The sequence below is a fragment of the Candoia aspera genome, chromosome 16 (genome assembly GCF_035149785.1).
Source record: "Candoia aspera isolate rCanAsp1 chromosome 16, rCanAsp1.hap2, whole genome shotgun sequence".
In the NCBI taxonomy this organism is placed as follows: domain Eukaryota; kingdom Metazoa; phylum Chordata; class Lepidosauria; order Squamata; family Boidae; genus Candoia; species Candoia aspera.
The window spans coordinates 2,790,887-2,808,348 of NC_086168.1; the positions used below are offsets into that span (position 1 = coordinate 2,790,887).

The 17,462-nt window shown below is 43.8% G+C and overlaps 1 protein-coding gene across 3 annotated transcripts; it reads left to right on the plus strand.

The window, feature by feature from the left end:
- The first annotated feature begins 640 nt into the window (after positions 1 to 640).
- PHYHD1 (phytanoyl-CoA dioxygenase domain containing 1) lies at positions 641 to 16,275 on the plus strand. Of its 3 annotated transcripts, XM_063316535.1 has the most exons (11): positions 641 to 786; positions 3,858 to 4,016; positions 5,220 to 5,295; positions 6,648 to 6,695; positions 7,951 to 8,006; positions 10,017 to 10,079; positions 10,361 to 10,382; positions 11,624 to 11,752; positions 13,246 to 13,362; positions 15,091 to 15,217; positions 15,790 to 16,275. In XM_063316535.1, exons 1-11 carry the CDS (start codon positions 754 to 756, stop codon positions 15,839 to 15,841), a joined length of 882 nt encoding a protein of 293 aa, XP_063172605.1. In that variant the 5' UTR covers positions 641 to 753; the 3' UTR covers positions 15,842 to 16,275. The 3 variants fall into 3 exon arrangements, with proteins under 3 accessions (XP_063172605.1, XP_063172607.1, XP_063172606.1); XM_063316537.1 differs by lacking the exon at positions 11,624 to 11,752; XM_063316536.1 differs by lacking the exons at positions 15,091 to 15,217; positions 15,790 to 16,275 and adding an exon at positions 14,806 to 15,059.
- Positions 16,276 to 17,462: the final 1,187 nt, after the last annotated feature.

Consider the following 17,462-nt stretch of genomic DNA (forward strand, 5'->3'; position numbering starts at 1 on the left):
GGTATCACCTCAATAAACAGACCAAGAAAATCAGGGAAGTTGTGCAACAAATGCTTAGCATGAATCATCATATGGATTAAGATTATCAGAGTATAATAAAAAAAATGTCTGGTTTTGGGTTTGATATGATTAATGATTAAGATTATTAAAATTGCTGTATTATTAACGGTAGACAATTTATACGTTTTTTAGTTTGATTTTTATTATAGTAGACAGGAATGTATAGAATAGTAGTAGGAAGGAAATAATTAAACAAATGTTATCTTTGGGGGGAAGTTGATTAGGAGGCATATTCTTTTTTCTTTTAATACAAGGGGAGGGAACCACTATACTTAGTGATTTTTATAATGTGCCAATGGTATGATTTATAGAAATAATGTGATCTTGGTTTAATATAGAGTAAGGGATTGATTACAGAATTGTTGCAAAGTTCACTGAGTTATTTTTATGACCCGAAAAAGAGTAGAAATCTTTTCCGCTTAGGGGCAAAAACTCCACCGCCTTGTTCTATGTCCAGGATTAATCAAAGCCAGATCTGCTGGATTCTCTGCAACGGGGCGAATGCGAAAGGCCAAAGTCCGTCGCAGGGGCCTCCTGAATTGATCGGGGCCGTGCGGTTGTCTCTCCTTTGCAGTTTATCATGTGATGCTGGGTTGACCTCCACGGCTTAGCGGTCGGGAAGATTGAATCCTGGACGCCCAGTGAACTGGACACGGCAAACGCTTTCTTTCATAAGGGACGCTTGTAACGTCAATGGCACCTGTCACCCCAGAGCAGCTTTCTAAGGTAAGAAGAGATGGGAGCCGAGAAATAAAACCCACCAGGATGTGGGAAGGGTGGGAGTGAATTCTTCATACGATTCGCACCTTCAGCCCTGGGGGCCAGCAACGTTTTGTTGAAAGCGTGACCTCTGTTTTCTGCCTTTTCCTGCCTTTCTGCCTTTCCCTCATCTGCCTTGCTGAAACCGAACATTTTAGATGAGTGTTTCTCAACTTGGGTGGACTTCAACACCCAGAATTCCCCAGGCAGCCAACTATGCTGGCTGGGGAATCCTGGGAGTTGAAGTCCACCGGTCTTAAAGTTGCCAAGGGTGAGAAACACTGTTTTACATACAGGACAATTGGTCTTTGCAGCCTTTCTCTTTCTCGGTCACCACTAAGTCCAAAATCTACTGGAGCCAATCTTGGTTTCTATACTGGAGCCAATCTTGGTTTCTATAAAGGGCCACCCACCCACCGGCTCTTTAAATGAGACAGAGGCGTCTCATCAGTTTCCTGGGAAGGTTTTAAAAGAGAGGGCTGGAAACAAGCATTGCTACGCCCATCTCCGCTGCCAAGTTTGATTAAATTGTACGTTTGTCTGATCAAAGCCTTCTCGGCAGAAGGGAGCTGAGGGTCTGGTTAAGCTCACTTTCTCGAGCCAATCATTTTGCTGGACGGATGTAGGGCACCGGCAAACCATTGCGCAGGCTTTGATGGACGAATCAAACCTGAATGAAAATCAGCAGGCACCTCTAAGCCGCAGGAAAACGGTAAATCCCTCACGGTTTCGTCACAATAACTTCGCTCACCTGCAACAGAACTTCCTAGCTTTCTCTTCAGCTGAACCCCAAATTAGAAAGTCAGTTGGCTTCACATCTCACTCTTAAACACCATGCTTCCTCTGAGTCCTTCTGACCATTTCAAAAATGCATCCCGCTTGTTTTCTTGCTGCAATGCAGAAGCTGTTCGTTATAGGCAGGTCGTGATTCGTGCGAATAAAGCAATATTTGATTTAGTGCAAATTGTAATTTGAGACCAGCTCTCATCGAAGGGGACCCGACATCCAGCGAATGTGAGGCGAGCGGTGTACAACTGAGGCTGGCGCATGCGCATTGTGGCTGGGGGTTTAGACGCTGCTGATCTTCGCGGGTGCAAAATGGAGAAAAGGAAGGTTCTGTTAGAGGAAAACAATACAAGTGTTTAAAAAGACGTTTTTGTTACCTTTAGGAATGATATTTAGAGGCTCTGGAGTTCTATTTTGCTTTCTCTAACTACTCTGTGACTTTGTGAACCATAAATTTAAATTATAAGTATATTCTTTTTATCCTTTACTGTAATATTTCATTAAAATATACATATAAAAAAGTATGTTTAAAACTTTTCCTTCTTTGTTTCCATCGGGCTGGGACCCATTATCCTATTTTCCATAGAAATATCACTTTGAAGAGTGTGAATTCGAATCATGTGACCATTTCATGGATTCTTTAACCACATTAACTGATACCGACCTGTATTCTTGTTTTCTACAATTTTTTTTTTTAATTTCCATTTCCATTTTATCTCCTACAGCTTTGCAATTCCTAAATGCCTGTTTTAAAATAGTAAAAGTCGAAATTATGATCCCTCCATTAAAAAGCCTAATGCAACGGCAGCTGTATTTCTGCATGGTTAAAGTTCAATTTACTCTGGTTTGCTAATTAAATTAACTTTCTGTGTTCACCAAATACACCGAATCATAAGCAAAAACACACAGCCCAGCTTTGCACAACCCTATTCAACCACAAAGGAGCCCGTTGTGTTTTAATGCAACTGGAAAATTCATAGTTTTCTGGTTGATGAGCCACAGTCATTTCATGTACCTAAAAACCATGTGTGGTCCCAGCCTGGAATTGATGTGTTATTATTTTTCTAGGGCCCCTGTTTTATTTTGTTTTATTTTGCTGTTTATAAGATTATTTTAATCTGGGCTGTCCATCTGATTTGATGTTTTCTCTAGTTTTGTACACTGCCCAGAGTCCACTACAGTTGGGCAGCTAACAGATTCAAATTCAGATTCGGAAAGCTAGGCTTTTCCTAAATAATGCACTTTTAAAATGGGATGGTCATCTTAGACTTGCTGAGAATGTGGCAAAGGAACATACTAATTTATTCCACCTAATGTTCCAATTTGGGGGGACCAAACTTTGACTTTGACTTAAATTCTAAGTTCTCTTCTTTTCAGATAAATGCACGATTTCTCCAAAACCGCCTCCTTTATGACTGTTAAAAGCTAGGTTAGAAGATATCTTGCAGATCCCCCTAACTTTCTCATCTTTCCCTAACCTGCTGCCTCCAGATTGGTGGGCATTTGAGCCAAATGGACCAGCGGATGGCTCGGGGAATACAAAAACTGGGCTGACCATCTGTTCGGTCTCAACTGAGATCTTTTATCTTCATCTTTTGCAGAGAAGCGTGAAGCCTTAACCAGGAAAGTTAGTTCTCATGCAGTCTGTGCGAAACAATATGCTAGCAAGGGAAAGATGGAAATGGGCCAGATGTCCTCACTTCCTTTGATGATGATGTCCTAACAATGAGCTCTTGGATGTCTTGTGAACCCAAAGGAGTTCTAGGCTAGTCTTCTGGGGGAAGACTAAGTTCAATAATGCACGTGCTGGACCAGAGGACAAGGATGGGCTTCTCCAAAGGGATCAGACTCGGAGGTTCAGCCTAACCACTTGGGAATCTCAGGTTGGGACTGGGTGGATGTCTTGTGAACCCAAAGGAGTTCTAGGCTAGTCTTCTGGGGGAAGACTAAGTTCAATAATGCACGTGCTGGACCAGAGGACAAGGATGGGCTTCTCCAATGGGATCAAACTCGGAGGTTCAGCCTAAACCACTTGGGAATCTCAGGTTGGGACTGGACTAGGTGGCTGCCAGACACTGGGAACTGTGTCTAATGCAGTGTTTCTCAACCTTGGCTGCTTTCAGATGTCTGGACTTCAACTCCCAGAATTCCCCATGGCTGGCTAGGGAATTCTGGGAGTTGAAGTCCACCCATCTTAAAGTGGCCAAGGTTGAGAAACACTGGTCTAATGTCTCTATCACCTTCTTCTCTAGTTCCACCAGGACGGCTTCTTGGTCCTTGAACGGTTTTTCAGCCCGGAAGAATGTGATGCAATGAGGGCCCAGATCCGAAACATAGTTGCCTCTATGGACGTGCCACCCCACTGCCGCACCGAGTTTTCAACCAAGGAGATGGAACAGCTCCAGGCCCAGGTAGGGAAGCTGAGATGGTGCTTGTCGGTTCAGTTCACGACTTGCATCAAGCCACCACACGGTTTGTTCGGTATAGCTTCGACTGGGGTGGTTTGTAAACCAGAGATTCGGGCTTAGCCGGTCGAGGGAACCAGCCAGTTCTGAATTATTCAACAAACCAGGATTCAGCTTCAAATATCTTCCTTTCTTAAGTCTATTTCTTTGGTGCTTTTTATTTAAAAAAAATGTTTTTCACCATGCACCATGTCTTCTTTTTCACATGCTGACTTCTCTTGCAAGAAAAGGTGCAGGTATACTGGGTTTAAAAATGAAAGAATGGTATTGAATGCATTCTATTAAAGAATAAAATGCCTTTAGAGTACTGGAATAGAAATACGTAATTTTAAAATGATTATTAAAGAGAGCAAACATTTCTAGAGGGATACGTGTGTGAGCTGGTCCAAGGACATATAGCGGAATCAGAAATATTTCATCTTATATCTTAAAATCATGGTGCAGACTCCAGTGGTATCACCACCACCACCACCGGTATCATCTGTTAAACTTGTAAACAGGGAGTAAATAAGTTCTCAAGTCTTACTCGACTCCTGATGGGCTACATGGACACAGCAGCCTGGCATCAAATAACAAAACAGAATTCCTCTCCTGAAGACCGTTAATTATTTCATCCATTGGCTTATCAAAGGTGTAAGAATAAGCAAGAACGAGAAGTTGGTTTATCCAAATTATTTGGTAGGACCATGCCTGGCTTCTGAATAACTTCTGCTGAACTATCATAGCTAGCCTAGAAATCTATGGAGAAGAAGACAATAATTGGAGCAAATAATTCCTTCTCCATCATCCATTCGTCGCTTCTGTGGAGATTCTGGTCACCGATGGTGATCAGAAACATTGTTCAATGGGAGCTAAAGGCACAATCGAAACCCCAAAGTCCTTATTCTGTACAAAAATAAAGGCAAGCAGTCAGTGTCAAAACCCAAAACCCACGCGCGCCCTGCCTTCGATCAATCCTAGATAAAAACCATTGGCCAACCCCACTGATCTCTTTTATGTTTTGGAATTTAAGCTGCCCTTTAAGGTCTTTGTGGCTGAATGCAGATATTTGATTTCAGAATGGCTTTAATTTCACCGCCAAACAGCTACGAGTCCAAAGATCCCAAGATTCTGAGGCTAACATTTGCCTTTTGATCTGGTTTCTGACAGGGCTCCGCCGAATATTTTCTCACCAGTGGAGACAAAATCAGATTCTTTTTTGAAAAAGGTGTCTTTGACAAAAAAGGTACCATTTTTCTCTTTAAATGGGAGGGTGCTTGAGTGTGAGAAACACAGTTAATGGTAATTTAGGTCAGCAATTTTGCACTAAACAAAATGTATTTTGGTTGGTTTTGATTAATAAATGGTGGGAACCCTGCCAATTAAAGCTCAGGAGATGCATAAACTCAACCAGTTGTGTTTGTTTTCAACCACAAATTGGTTAAACCAAACCATGACTTAGTGAAATGTGTGGATGCATTTATGGCCTTCGTATGTGAAGTGTCTCTTCAACCTCATCTCATTCAACTTTGTAATAAATCTATGAAAGAAAGTTTTTAATATGGATGATCACCTCTCAGCCTCCTGAATCCCATAATATCAGCCATATGAGAAAGTTATTTCTGGCTCTGTTGAGTTGTATTTTAAATTATAATAAAATTGACTTTCTTAAAAAAATGGTGGTATTATGGAGGTTGTGGCCAGGTCATTGCTCCATTTGGAGCCATCTGAGCCTCTTCACTCTGGGTCTTCAAATCTTTCAAGGAGAATGGTGGTCAGCAGGTTTGCAGCTCCTCCTTATAGGAACTGCTTGGATTTTGGGGGACATATAACCAAACATATTCAACGTTAAGTAAATATGTGAAGGAGAGGAATACAACCAATTTATTTTCTTTCCGTGTTTGTTTGAAGTGGTGGGGCAAGGGATTTGGGTTGGTTTTTGTAGGACCTGTAGCATCTCAGAGCTAATTGTTCATTAATTTTTCTCAGTCACTATGAGGTTGGCAGAAGAGAGATGCCTGAAGATTCTCTCTGGACTTCTGTTGAGATATTGGGAAATCGAAATGTCCGGGAGAAAATAGTTTGCATCTAGAAAAAGATGCTGCCAGAACAAACAATTTGGAGATGGGCAGACCAGCAGCCTGCCTTGATGACCTCGTTCACACATGCACTAAGCCATGTTTTTAACCCTGGATTATTGAATAAACTGCTCTTTCCTGGCTTCAGGGGTGTCTGTAGGGTATGATAAAAAAGTCAGCCACAAGGATATGATTGAAGCTCCTCCTGTTTTTTAAATGCAATGCACCTAAAATGCAATGCACCTAAAAAACAGCAAGGGTCGAATGTGGTAGCCTTCTTCACTTTTTTGACCATACCCGGTGGACACCCCTGACTGGGTGCAAACCATGGTGATTTTTTTTGCTACAATAGTTGGGTTTGTTTGCACAATATGCTACATTAAACCATCATGGATTGAACTCCATCTCCAGTTTTTCTGCTGGGAAGTTTCAGCCTGCTGTACCCAAAGCATCTTGGCACTAATGTTATATCAAATCTATTTTTTGGGTTTCTTTTAAATCCAGCATTTTTAATTTGTAGGGAATTTTCTTGTCCCAAAGGAGAAATCTATCAACAAAATTGGTCATGGTAAGTAACAGACTACTCAGGAATCCATTTCCTTAAGAAACAATTAATGCAACTTGGAAAGAAATAGAGAGACTGGGTTAAATTTACCAGAATCGAGTCACAGAAATGTGGGCCCTTCAGTGGGTTTGCACTGCAATCCATTTGGCTGAATTCTGTGCAATTAATTTCTGAATAAACACATAACAAAACTTAAAGGCTCCTTTAGATGGCAGACTGGCCCTCCCAGAAAATCAGTCAGCAGCTGGATGGCGAGTATTCCCAGGACAGGATTTTTTCCCAGATTTTTTTTTCCAGAAAGCCCTCACTAAATAAAAGTTTTTTTTCCTTGGCAACTGTACATAGTTTCTGATTGCCTTCTTCTAGATTTTTTTCTGACTTTCCAGCTTAGCTGTGGGATTTCCTGGTGGTCCCATGTTCTAATCAGATCCAACCGTTTAACTTTGTGAGATCAGCTGAGACTGGCTCAGTGCTGCCATCTAGCAGGGCAAATGAGCACTTAGCTGCTGTTTTAAGGCATGATTTTAGCTATAGCTGGGGGGCAATGTCTTTGTTAAGCAGGGATAGATAGTCAGTGTGGTGCTCGTGGGCACCAATGCTTCTTAATCCTCACCTCTGTGCTCAGGAGATTCATGTTACACCTGGCACACTGATATACACATGTGCGCACTTACCTTAAAACCAGGAATGATGGGTTTGGTGAAACCACCTTCTAGCTTCACCAACGGTCTGTGCATGCCAGACAGGAGTACATCCAAGCCAAGCTTATTTTAATGTAGCACTGAATTTAATTGAATTACATTGACTCCAAATTAATTCCAAATAAATTGCATGCAGCTCACAGGCACATTCAGTCCTCAAGCCCCTTTGTCACCCCTCAGCAGCACAGCTCAAAAGCCACTGCTGGGGGGCTTTGAAGGGACAGAAATTGGGGAGGGGGGACCCCTCACTGTGGGCCTGAGCCTCCCCCCCAGAAAGCCTCCTTCTCTTTTATGTCAGACGATAATTCCCATCATTCTGAATCTTTGGCCACGCTGGCTGGTGCTGTTGGGGATTGTGGTACGCCAATGCTGCTCGACCCCACCTTTGCTGAACCGCCTCTCTTTTCATGCCCATGATTCCCTCTGTTATTTAAAATTCTCTCTTTCAATATGAATTAACATAAGCAGCACCTATGATAGTTAGTTCATTTATTCAATTTGTGCTACTGTAATCAAAATTATTCTTGCATCGGTATCATGATGGTGATTATTTCTAGCATTGCACGCCCACGATCCTGTCTTCAAGCAAATGACCCACGCGGCCAAGGTGCAGGTGAGTCGAACCCTAGCCAACACTGCAGGGCTGTTGCAGGCAGAGCAAAATCTTGCCCTCCTTTCCTTGGTTATAAAGCCCCCGAGACAAAACTGGCAGGTGTTGGCTCTGCCTCCCTGGTCATGTGCTCCTTCACAACAACCCTGTGAAGTAGGTCAAGAGGCCTGCACATCATCATGCAAGGAATGGCATGCTGGGGCTGGTTTTAGTAACAAAAAGGTTTTTATGACAGATGAAAATGAAATGGAACAAAAATTAAAATAATTTAATTACAACGGTGGTAATACAATCCATACATGTGTCCACACCCACAAACACAGATTGTATAACCACTGTTGTATGATTAGATATAATTTATTTAAATAGATAAATTACAGCATATATAATAATATATATTATAATGTAATCTATGTAACCTTAAATTCTATAACTGTAGGCATATGTTGATATTGTCAATATTGAATGACCATGCTTGTATTATATATACATGTAATTTATTTGTATAAATACATTATGTATAATAATACATATCATATTATATATAACAATGTAATCTCTATATTATGATATATAAATATATGTGTATATAATAGGTTGATTGCATGACCACTGATGTATTTTTACATATATACATATATTTATATATAGAGAGATGTAAATATATACTGTATATATATAAATTATATATATTACATTTATGCATATGTTATACAGTATATAAATGTAATCTCTATATTAGGTTATATAAATATATGTATATATAATTATACTGTATGTTGATTGTATGATCACTGATGTGTTTTATATAATTTGTGTTGACTACATGGCCACTGATGTATTATTATATATTTATTATAAATATAATTACATTTGATATAATATATATTGTTTATAATCATGTTATTAATTGCATTACCATTGTTGTATATCACACACACACACACACTTAATATTAAAATGAGCTAACATGTCAGAAATCAGACAATGAAAGATCCAGATACGATTAATACACAGCTAGTTCAGAATTTCACAAGGAAGTGGGGAATTGAACCCAGTCTCTGCCATCTCCCTCCAGTGCTCTAACCACTCTTTGCACTGCCTTGGTAGGACTTTTGGCACCTGTTCCTTTTCAGCAGCTCTGCATTCAGCACCACCCCTGGTTTTACCTTTGGTGGGGAGCCTCCAGGACCATAACGGGCCATCTCCACTCATCTTTAGAAAAGCTAAGCAGGATCAGACCTGTTGGATGGGAGACCACCAGGAAATCCAGGGTTGTAGGTTGCACGTGACATCTTTGGGTTCATGGAATCTACAAATCAAACTTGGGTCAAAAGTCTCAAGCTTCTTATGGTGCTGCTGTATTTGCTCAACACAGACCCACAAATGAATTAACTATGTTTCAGCTTAGTATGTTGCACTATGTCAAAAAACTGGGATAACCTAAATCTTGTTCAGAAACAATCTTGTTCTTCCTCAAATTTGTCCTTCTCAGGACTCTGGAAGTTAAATTTCAGAGTCAACAGGAGATGGGTCTTGAAATAAAAGGTAGCTTTATGAGTTTTAATCATGATTTAAGATATTTATTTATTAGATTTATATTACCACCCCTCTCCCCCAATGGCTTGTTCAGAATTTCTAACTGTGAGCCAAGGAGGCTGGACCCTCACTGGGCATAAATCATGATTTAAAAGCTTCAATTTGCTCCACATACACAATCAGAATCAAGCCAAACAAGCCACATTGAACTGTGCGCAAAGGATACGCCCAGCTACTGGGGCTTTTACAGTGTGATTTAAGGCTGGTACTGCCACAATGATTTAGTTAACAAACCATGGTTAAAAGAACTGATCGCTTAACCAATGTTGGTTGCCAGTCTCTGAGCGAGAGGGAAAAAGGGTTGCCAGTTTTAACCCTGCTTTAATTTGTGAAATGTTGGAGGAAATGTCTTGTCAGGCTACAAGGGAAGATGCAGAAAATTAAGATGCCTTTCAATTCTGGGGTATTCCACAGGGCTTGGTCAGAAAATTGGGCCTTCAGAACCCCGTGGTGGTGCAAAGCATGTACATCTTCAAGGTATGTTAACCTAGCCCTTTTTAAAAATAAATAGCTGGGTGACCCATAGAAGGTTCCGGTTGGGAGGCACCTCAGAGATCATCTAGTCCACCCCCCTGCCCACTGCGGGACCCCACTACTTAGAATCCTAGAATGGAAGGCTTGGAAGGGACCTTGGAGAGCGTCTCGTCCAACCCCTTCCCCAGATCCAGGAGCCCACTGCTACTGCAATGAATGACATTTTAAAAAATCATTATTTTCCCCTTCGGGTTTGATGGTCTTTTATTTCTCTTGTTTTACAGCAACCCGGCATTGGCGGAGAAGGTGAGTTTCCTGCTGTATGAGGTTTCATGCAACCTTTTCCCATTGTGCTGCCCTGGAGATGTTGGATTTCAACTCCCATCGTCCCTTGCCGGAATGGGAGTGAGCCCCCGAGCGGGGGCGTCTGGGTGGCTTAGCCATGTAAGAAATTTCAGGCAGTGAAAAGTCCACCCTCCTTCCCTAGATGGCCCAACGTGGCACTTTTACAAAAAGCAGGACGCTTGTCACCCTGAAACCAGGGCTTGGCTCCTTTGCTTCCAGGACACCAAGGCTGACCTCATCCAGGCCACACAGACACTGTGAAGTGACCGGCAAGATTAGATGATCTCCCTAGAGCAGGGGGCCCCAAACACTTCAGCTCATCGACCCCCCCATGAAGTGTCAGACTGTTCATCGACCCCCAAACATTTATATGAAAATAATTTAATAAATACTACTTTAACTAATAGGATTATGAACTATGACAATTATAGATAATAATGGCTTCAAAAATTACATATTTAAAATATGAAAAATGTAAGATTTAACATTTATTTTATCAAATTTTATCACTACCCATCTCCTCCCCCAAGGAGGGACTTACAGGTAGTCCTCGCTTAACAACCACAGTTGGGACCGGAATTTTGGTCTCTAAGTGATGCGGCCGTTAAGCAAATCTGACCCGATTTTACCTTTTTTTGTGGTGGCCGTTAAATGAATCACATGATTGTTAAGCGGATCACATGGTTGTTAAGCGAATCACAGTTCCCTGCTGATTTTTCTTGCTGGAAGGTGGCTGGGAAGGTCAAAAATGGCGATCACGTGACCTCAGGACACTGCAATGGTCGTTTTGCCAGTGCCATCATCTGAACAGTCCCTAAACAAATGGTCATTAAGGGGGGACTACCTGTATAAACTTGACAACATAGAAAAGTGTGGGTATTTTACAAACTATCGACACCAACAATTTGGTCAAAGTTACTATTAGAGTAATCCTTAATTAGCATTGCACCTAAATTAGTAAGGTATCAAGGGTTTACACTATACACAATGTGGTTTGGTTGTTTATTTATTAATCAGTTTTCTACCCGATAGCAATCAAGAAGGACTGGGTGGGTTATGTAGAATATATATAGATTTGTCTGTGGTTTAGGATTGTCTGAACCCAGCTGCTGGCATTTGCAAGCCACGATCTGCCAGGGGTGCAAACGGCCAGTTAGGGTTGAATGCATTGCACCTAAACGTGTCTTCTCGGCTCCCTTCAGTGACACCGCATCAGGACGCCACTTTTTTGCACACAAAACCTTTGGGCAAAGTTATGGGTCTCTGGATTGCTCTGGAAAATGCCACGCCAGAGAACAGCTGTTTATGGTTCATTCCCGGTTCACACACAAGTAAGACAAGCGGAAGGCCTCTGTGTCTTCTTGCTTCTGTTATCATGATTTTTTGGAATGAGAGGGAGGATTGATGGATGATACAGTAGATGATAGACAGAAAATAGATAGATAATTACAATCAGCCGCTTTCCTCAGCTTCCCTCCCAGGTGTTAACCTGGGATCCAGTTCACACATCACGGCTTGTTCCGCCAAAACTTGTGGACTAAGCTGGGCTGTGCAACATGCTGGAGCAGAGCAGGCCAACCCTTCCATGGCTGAGTTGATGTGGGTGAACCATGCTTTTAATTCCCATCATCCACAGCCAAGGCGGCTAATAACTCTGAAAGATGAGTAGGGTGGCTGTAACAGGAGAGAACCAGGTACAGTAGAATTCCTTGCTTGGTTTAACTTACTTGTCCAAGGCTGGCATATCGGGGCGGGGGGGGGGGGCTCAGATCACAGAAAGTAGCTTCCACTTTTTTCTGAATTACAGGTAGTCCTCACTTAACAACCATTCGTTTAATGATGGTTCAGACTTACGACGGTGCTGAAAAAAACAATTTACGACCAGTCCTCACACTGATGACTGTCACAGCATCCCCGCAGTCACATGACGTGATTTGGCACTTGGCAACCGGTTCACATTTATGACCGTCGCAGCATCCCATGGTCACATGATTGCCATTTTCGACCTTCCTGGCTGGCTTCTTTCAAGCAAAACCAATGGGGAACCGCATGGTTCACTTAATGACCATGTGGTTCACTGAATGCACGTGATTTGCTTAATGACTGCCACAAAAAAGGTTGTAAAATCGTATCGGATTCACGTAATGACTGCTTTACTTAGCAACTGAAATTCTGGTCCCAATTGTGGTTGTTAAGCGAGGGCTACCTGCAGTGAAACTGTTCCTTAACCTTGTTCTCCAATTCTGGGTGCCGTATTTAAAGGAAGTTCCAAAAAGGGGCAATGAGGACTAGAAACCAAATTTTATGTTGGGCCTTGAGGAGAGAGGACCAAGGATATAACCCTCCTCGAATTTTTGAAAGGACTTAACGCAGAAAATAGTCAAGGCTTGTTCTCTCTTGTTCCAGAGTTTAGGACCCAGGATCAGGGATTTCAGTGTCAAGTTGAATATAGAAACTCCTAACTGAAATCAGCACCCCAGAGAGGGGGCGGCCTCCCCTTTGCTGGATGGGTTCAGACAAAGGCTAGCCAATCGCTAGTATGGGGCACATTCATTGGGATTCCTGCACTGAGCAGGTTAGACTGGATGGCCTCGCGGGTCCCTTCCACTTCTAACAGAATCCAAGTGAGTAAGAAGAATTAAGCACAGCAGCTTAAGATTTTAAGCCCTGGCGTCAGGATGAGAGGAGCCAAACTATTGGGTGCCTGGTTGAAACTGCCCAGAGCTGCTGAGCGCCAGGTGGCATATAAATGCAACCAGTAAAGTTAATTAATTAATAAAATCAAAGGGAGCCCCCACAGCTCACCTGCCGATCTGCCTTCCAGCTGGCATCACGCGGAGGATGGCCCGAGCTCCCCCTGGCACAGTCCCTTGCACCGATTTCGTCGGCACCAAGCAGGAGTATGACAACCGCCAGTTTGTCCCTGTGCCCGTGGGCAAAGGTAAAACGACGCTGCTGAGCAGCCCAGGTGGGCAAGAATAAGCGTGGGAGGGACGTTGTTTCTCTTCCCCCCGAAAGGGAAAGCGTAATTTTGGGGGCAGGACTGAGGCAAACATTCCAAATTTCAACCTGATATAGGAGGGGGGGGGCCCACAATTCCATCATTTAGACCCCACCGTTTAAATCCAGGCCTTTTCCCCAATTGAATGGAAGAAAGCAAAATGATGATTAAAGATAAGCTAGTATGAAGTATTGTAATGGTACGTGGGAAAGGCCTTGGGAGACGGGGCGAAGAGACGCTGCCAAGGGAACGGCCGGGTAAGAGAGGGCAGAGCCCACAGCTGCATAATGGGGGGAGAAAGAGGCTCAGGAGGGACCCTCCCTAGTTTCTCGGGCTGTAAAGGAGGTGGCGGGAGAATTGTACTTTCAGACTTGCAAGTTTCTGATTGCAAAATTTTTGGGTGTTCTCACATCCAAGCCCTACTCAGCTCTGACTCCTAGTTTTTTCCTAGATCAGCCAAAATCTGCCATGCGCTGCCCCCTGCTGGGAAAAGCAGTATATGTTTCTAATAAATAAATACAGGTAGTCGACTTATGAATATTCATTTAGCGACCGTTCAAAGTTATGATGGCACTGAAAAAAGTGACTTATGACAGGTCCTCGCACTTACAACTGCTGCAGCGTCCCTGTGGTCACGTGATCAAAATTCAGGTGCTTGGCAAGTGGCTCGCACTTACAACAGTTGCAGCATCTCGGCGTCTCGTGATTGCCATTTGTAACCTTCCCAGCCAGCTTCCAACAAGCAAAGTCAATGGGGGAAGCTGGATTCACTTAACAACCGCAGTGATTCAATTAACAATTGTGGCAAAAAAGGTCATAAAATTGGGTGTGACTCAGTTAACAACCGCCTCACTTAACAATGGAAGTTCCAGTCTCAATTGTGGTCGTAAGTTGAGGACTGCCTGTAAAACATTTTGGAAGGTCCACCTGCTGCCAGAAGGGTCCACCTAATTTTGACAGCTCTGAAAAACGGGCTACTTTCCGTAAAATTAGGCGTTGGCTTCTCCGGTGCTCAGTGGCTTCTTTGCAAAAAAGGGGAAAAAAGCCGCATTCTTTTCTTTTTCACTCTCCTTTTTCTTTTACGATGTGGCTGCAAATGCTGCAGCATCCGTGGGCACCCTTTCAGCAGATGGGTTTGTGCATTACTTAGAGTCATTTACTTGTTGACTCATTTACTTATTTAGAGGGTGAAAACGAACAGAATGCTGAGGATGATGCCAACTGGGCGAGGTGGGATTTTGTTTTTCTAAAACAAAACCAGTCAAGCCTCTTTTTTCAGCGGCTGCAGGTGGAAAGGGCTGTAAGGCTGCAAACAAGGGACTCTGGACCTTTGCCCCTCCACCCTGGGCCACAGCTGTGATTTTTCTTTTCTTTTTTTTGCAGGGCCATCCATAAGCGTAAGCTGGCATTTTATCAGAACGATTCCTTTGCTTTTAAAATGCAAAGCTAGGACAAATGTAGGGAGGGCCTCTGGCAAGTGGAAATGGAGAGGATTGCAAGAAAAAGTGGGAACACCCAACATAACAAATGTTCGCTAAGGACCAGCAGGTAGTCAATCCGCCAAGCACAGGACAAATTGGGTTAGGAGCTGAGCGAGGAGAAATAAACTTTCAAATGTTTGGTACTCCTGGTTAGACGGTGCGTTTCACTTTTTTAACGGCGAATCAGGGGGCTTGGTCCTTATCCATGGTGAGGTGGTGCACAAAAGTGAAGCAAACTCTTCCGAAGAATCCCGCGAGGTTTACACCTTCCATCTGATGGAGGACAAGGACGCTGTTTGGAGCGCCGAGAACTGGTAGGTGGAATGAGACGGGCGGGAGGGACTTGCGATGGGCAGGGACACGCCAGGGCGGCTGCCACCCTGCCAAGGCTCTCCCACATCCCAGTTGGCTTGCTTGCACGTGAGCTTGGAAACCAGCCCTGCTTTGCCAGAAGGTGCTTGGCGGGTGAGGTGGGAACCGTCTCCGACGTGGGTTCTGAGAACTGAAAAATGCTTGTCTACGGTAAGCAAACAACTGACTCAGGGGAAGCCAAGAAGCCCCAATGAGCAAAGCGTGAGGTGGCTTCAAACCCGGACATTGTGGTTCGTGGGTCTGGGAGGGGCGCAAACTCAAATAATCTGTAGTTCATTCGAGCTTCGGGCAAGGGGTGAACCTGGTGGAGGTAAGTGGCAGCTTGGCCCAGCCAGCCCCCAGATGTTTTGGGAGTTCCAACTTGCAGAACTCCGGCCAGCACAGCTGGCAACGCTAGAAGTTACCGTCCCCACAGCTGGAAGAAGCCAGCTTAGGGAAGGAGAGGGCGGCTGGTCTCCTCATACAAAATGCATTTTTTGCAGACCCATTGAGTAATTTTTCTTATGGATTTCAGGCTCCAGCCAACTCCAGAATTGCCTTTCCCATCTCTGTACACGTGCAGCTAAAACCTGGAACCTCTGCTTAGGGACCGCCGCACCTTTCGGAGACCGGCGGGGGATGGCGCTGCTCTTCAGATCTAAGTCTGTAGCAGGGGGATTTCTACTTACGGCTTCATGTCATCTCGGAATCTGCCGAGTCCATTTGGGAGCGAGAGTGGGGGCTTAAAAAAACAGCGTGGTGTGGGGCTGAGAGCCTCAGATCCTGGCTGGGGAAAGGCAGACTCTAGTTTTCGCTCAGCAGTGACCCACGTAGGGACGTTGTGAAGAGAAAGGAGGCACGCGGGGAAAGAGCCCTGCTTCTGGCTTGTGATGGGAAGGGCAAGAGAGAAATGCGATAAAATACTGACTGGGATCACGTACCCACAATGGACTACATCTCCGTAAGAACATCTCATACTTCAGCAGCATGGAATGAATTTCTATTATTGCCCTTTTAGAAATATCCTTGATTTTCCTGTAATTTCTGGTTTGGGTTATGAGAAGATGGTCTGAGTTCGCAGTTTGGGCTAGCTGGAGAAAAGATCCCCCAAACCCCCTCTTTATGGTCCCCAGCATCCTTGGAATAGGTGGGGCTGTGTTTGGCTTGGGGGAGCATTTGGGGGGGTTGATGGCAAAATGGGTGCCTAAAACCTCTAATGGCTCCCATTTTGCTTCTTACAGATAGTCCTCGCTTAATGACCATTTAACAATGGCTCGGAGACATGACAGGGCTAAAAGAAGTTACTTATGACCCCTCCTCCAAGTTACGACCATTGCACCTCCCACAGTCACATGATCGCAATTTGAGCACTTGGCAACCGGCTCGCATTTATAACTGGTTGCAGTGTCCTGTGGTCATGTGATTGCTATTTGCGACCTTCCCAGTCGGCTTCCGACAAGCCAAATCAATAGGGAATCATTGATTTGCTTAATGAACACAGTAAAAATGATCATAAAATTGGGTCCAGTCACATGAGGCCTTGCTTAATGACTGCCTTGCATAGGGGCTGAAATTCCAGTCCCAACTGTGGTTGTTAAGCAAGGACTACCTGTATAGCCTCTGAAGAGTTAAAAAAATGCCCCACTTTGTTGATGTCATAACCCTGATCGTGCTCCCCAGGTGGTCAGAAAAATTAAAAATTATTCAATCGTGGGTTAAGCCATCACACAGATGTAACCATCTCCCTCAAATCATTTGGGGCTTTACTCCCTTCTTTGTCTGCACCAGCCTGTTCAGCTTTCAAAAATTCTGACCCCCCCCCCCATTATTTTTAATTTGTCCCTTCGAGCCAGTCTTGACTCCAGGCAACTGCCTGGGCAAATCCCTTGGCAGCATTTTCAAACACTGTCTGCCTAACCTCCTCCTTCCAAGGGCTGAGAGGAGAGGGACCGGCCCAAAGTCACCCAGCTGGCTTTCTGCCTGAAGCAGGGCTAGAACTTGGGGTCTCCTGGCTTCTAGTCCAGCACCTCTGGCCACTTGAACAAACCCCTTCTAACCTGCTTTAAAAAAAACAAAACCTGGGGACTGCCCCCCCTCAATTCGAGAGCCCCCAATTTGCTACGTGGTGGGCAAAATCACAAAACTCCGCCTTACTTATTTCAGCCATGTCATGCGATCAGACTCGCTGGAAAGGCAGTTATGCTCGGA

Coding starts and splice junctions, on each gene's coding strand:
- PHYHD1 (XM_063316535.1), top strand. CDS start 754: ATGGCACCTGTCACCCCAGAGCAGCTTTCTAAG. Junction 6,696..7,950: donor TATCAACAAAATTGGTCATG/GTAAGTAACAGA, acceptor GATTATTTCTAG/CATTGCACGCCCACGATCCT. Junction 15,218..15,789: donor GTTTGGAGCGCCGAGAACTG/GTAGGTGGAATG, acceptor TATGGATTTCAG/GCTCCAGCCAACTCCAGAAT.